The 3,192-nt window shown below is 36.3% G+C and overlaps 1 protein-coding gene across 1 annotated transcript; it reads left to right on the top strand.

The window, feature by feature from the left end:
* The first annotated feature begins 728 nt into the window (after window positions 1-728).
* LOC122306955 (ethylene-responsive transcription factor ERF039-like) lies at window positions 729-1,467 on the top strand. Its single transcript, XM_043119539.1, has one exon. It carries the CDS (start codon window positions 809-811, stop codon window positions 1,445-1,447), a length of 639 nt encoding a protein of 212 aa, XP_042975473.1. The 5' UTR covers window positions 729-808; the 3' UTR covers window positions 1,448-1,467.
* The last annotated feature ends 1,725 nt before the right edge of the window (window positions 1,468-3,192 follow it).

Here is a 3,192-nt window from a genome sequence, read left to right as displayed (position 1 = left end):
TCTCTTTCTAGATTTCTGTGCCCATTTTTAAGGGTTAACACTAGGCATATACTCACGCCGCGGAGCGTTAAATACAATGGGCGAGTGAAAGGAATCAATGTGCGCGTCCAATGCTAGGAGCATTAGACCATGCGCATGTACGTACAATAGTTGCACTGCATGCCACCTTACCCATTTACAGCTGGTTTTACGCATTTCATGAATGGCGATAATGCATGCATTTTTTCTTTTTCTTTTTTTGCTCGCTACAATATTTATGATGTCTAAATTAACCCCTCAGGCCCCAACATCCTTCCAACTTTTTTTCCCTTTTCACATACAGTACTCCTTTATCTAACAAAATTTTAATTAGTGACATTTAAGAGGATCTTTAACACCTATTAGTTTGTTCAAGAAATAATACAAAAAAGTATGTCCTCCTAAATGGCTGGTCCTTTGAATCATACAAGAAACAATCTATATGTTTTCAGGGAGAAAATGTGTTCATTCTACATTTAATCAAGAGGTAAAGGCTTTTTCAAAAAAAGATAAAGGCGAAAAATATGAAAGGAACGAAAGAAAATTAAACTTGGTAGGTAGGTCATTAAGGTCATTGTGTAGTTAAATGTAACGTCAGTGCGTTTACTCTTTGACACGTCCTTTTCAAATCCAGAATCTACAAATTGTGCCAGCTATTCCCTTCCCCGGTCCCCCTTTATCGGCCTAGCCAGCAAATTTGTATATTTAAAACCCTCCCTCTAAGTCCGTCACTCGCACCCATTCTCGTTCATTCGTTCTCTCAAACAGATGACATACGCGCACATTCACGATGCCAACCATTGAAGAAGAACCGGAACCTACTCATCAGTTCAAACCAACCAGCCGCTTCGATTCCGATTTGCCCTCCTCACGGGGATCCAACGACAAGAAGCCAACTCGACAACGCCAAACGGACATCCCGTTTCGTGGGGTCCGTAAAAGGAGCTGGGGCAGCTACGTCTCGGAGATACGGTTGCCCGGACAAAAGACTCGTATCTGGTTAGGGTCATTCGGGTCACCGGAGATGGCAGCTCGAGCTCACGACTCGGCCGCCTTCTTCTTGAAAGGAAACTCGGCGTGTCTGAACTTTCCGGACTTGGCAGAATGGTTGCCTCGGCCCGAGTCGTGTTCGAGAAGAGATATACAATCTGCGGCCGCTAAAGCGGCTCTTTTTAAGGTTGCGGAAGATCCTTCTAAGATGGCCCAAGCTGAACCAGAAATCTCGGGTTCAGAAGACTTTTGGTGCGAGTTTGATGTTGATGTTGATTTTGACTTGGGTAAGACGTCGTTTGTAGAAGTGAAAGAAGCTCCTCTGCTAACTCCACTCGGGTTTGACGACGCAGTAAAAGAGTCGGTACAAGCCATGGACGATGAGCTTTTACTGGCATCCTCTTTCCAAATGCATGTTTATGAAAATAAAATAGAATAAAAAATAACTGTTTATAAATTCATGATTATCTCCTTCGATCCCTGTTGGATATTTCCCTTCGTTTGGTATTTATTCATCGGATTATGTAAAATTACTACGATATCAGGTGAAATAATCATTTTGAAATATTCTTTCTAAATACATATCAACCATTAAATAAATAAAAAAGGAAGAAATAAGGAAAAAAAAAATCAATTCTTAGAAAAAAGAGAGATACAATATCTATTTTTATTATTCATTTAATGACATCCAAAATATTTCTATAAACAATAATAATGAGACGATCAAGTTCAATAACTAGTATAACATATATAGGAAAACATAAAAACTAAAAAAGATGTAAATAATTATTAATTGTTTCCTCTTATTCTTTATGATTTTTGGACAAGTTAAGTAGATAGGTTGCCTGTAATGACCTATTTGTTTAGGCTGCCTATCGTACCATGTGTGTTGTGTGAGAACCATGTGCCAATTGTTTTTGTTATATTTCGTAGAAGAATCAAGAGATCGACAATGATCGAGGAGTTCAGTATACGCAATTAATGTTGATTTTTTTTGCTCATTTACTTAAGTCTCATATGGGTAGGAAGTGAATGCGAAACGCATTTGCAAACCTATATAAGGAGATTTGGATTTTTTAGTTTAAGTGTACCAGTCAAATGTTTAGTTAGTAATTTTTTACTCTAATTAAATTTATTTATTGTCCATTTTTTGTAAAATGGGAAGAGATCATGTGAGTTAAAGTTTTGCTAATAGGAAAAACTTTATAGGTATGTTTGGAATAAGGAAAAAATTTGTGTGATTGTAATAATTTTTTACATAATAAATTTTCTTATTTGGGTCTGGTGATTTTTTTCATATTTTAGAGTTTCTACATAAATATCTTGTGTTGTTATTATTTCTCTATTTTTATTATTATTCCTACAAAAAGTAGATCTTATGATGGTGAATTTGGGAGGTCTAAATTCCTAACACGCAAGCATGCTATCTTCCAATTAGATTGGAGTTCTTTCGCCATGCTAGCTATATGTATGCCAATTATGAAACCTACACTATAATTCATGTGACATGTCCATTTAATATAGAAAAAATATATTTGCAATCGCCGCATAATCGTTTTAAAAAAAGTGAATAAAATATAATATTTACATAAAAAAATTTTAATTTTTTAATAGTGAAATCTACTCTTTTTCAAAATGATCATGCGTCATTTATGTATTTTACAGTTGTATGTATAATTATTTTTTAATATATATGCATGATAGATATATTGCTCATTGGGAAAAGAGAACAATTAAAAAAAAAAGTAGGCATAAAATGAATATCAATTAATAATTGTGCATCGATCATATGTTTGGTCACGCCAAGTGGAAGACATATCGTGGCCACCCAAACGGGCTTTGGCTATTAAAATTCAACTTTCCACGCACATGCATGGATAGCCGGAGGTAACTTTTTAGGTGAGTATTTTTTAGGTTGGGCTGGCTTTTGCTTCTATCTCTCTCTCATACAGACACTCACACGTACATGCATGACAGACCATACAGTTTCAATCATGCCGAGATGAAGATAGCACACGCGGAACCGTGTTAAAATATGCACCAATAATTAATATCTTTTTGTGGCAGATTGTGAATGGAGGAAGGCACGGGCGGAGGATTAATGCGACTGGTCATGTGGTGGAATATGCAAATCAGCAGAGAGGATGCATGCAAATCAGGCTGTTTATGAGCGCTCCTACTTGA

Source organism: Carya illinoinensis, chromosome 4 (assembly GCF_018687715.1).
Source record: "Carya illinoinensis cultivar Pawnee chromosome 4, C.illinoinensisPawnee_v1, whole genome shotgun sequence".
NCBI classification, from domain to species: Eukaryota; Viridiplantae; Streptophyta; class Magnoliopsida; order Fagales; family Juglandaceae; genus Carya; species Carya illinoinensis.
Note: the sequence above shows the minus strand (reverse complement) of the source record. Positions and strands in the feature narration are given on the sequence as shown.

What these genes read in the sequence shown, in the direction of transcription:
- LOC122306955 (XM_043119539.1), top strand. Translation starts at nt 809, where the DNA reads ATGCCAACCATTGAAGAAGAACCGGAACCTACTCATCAGTTCAAACCA.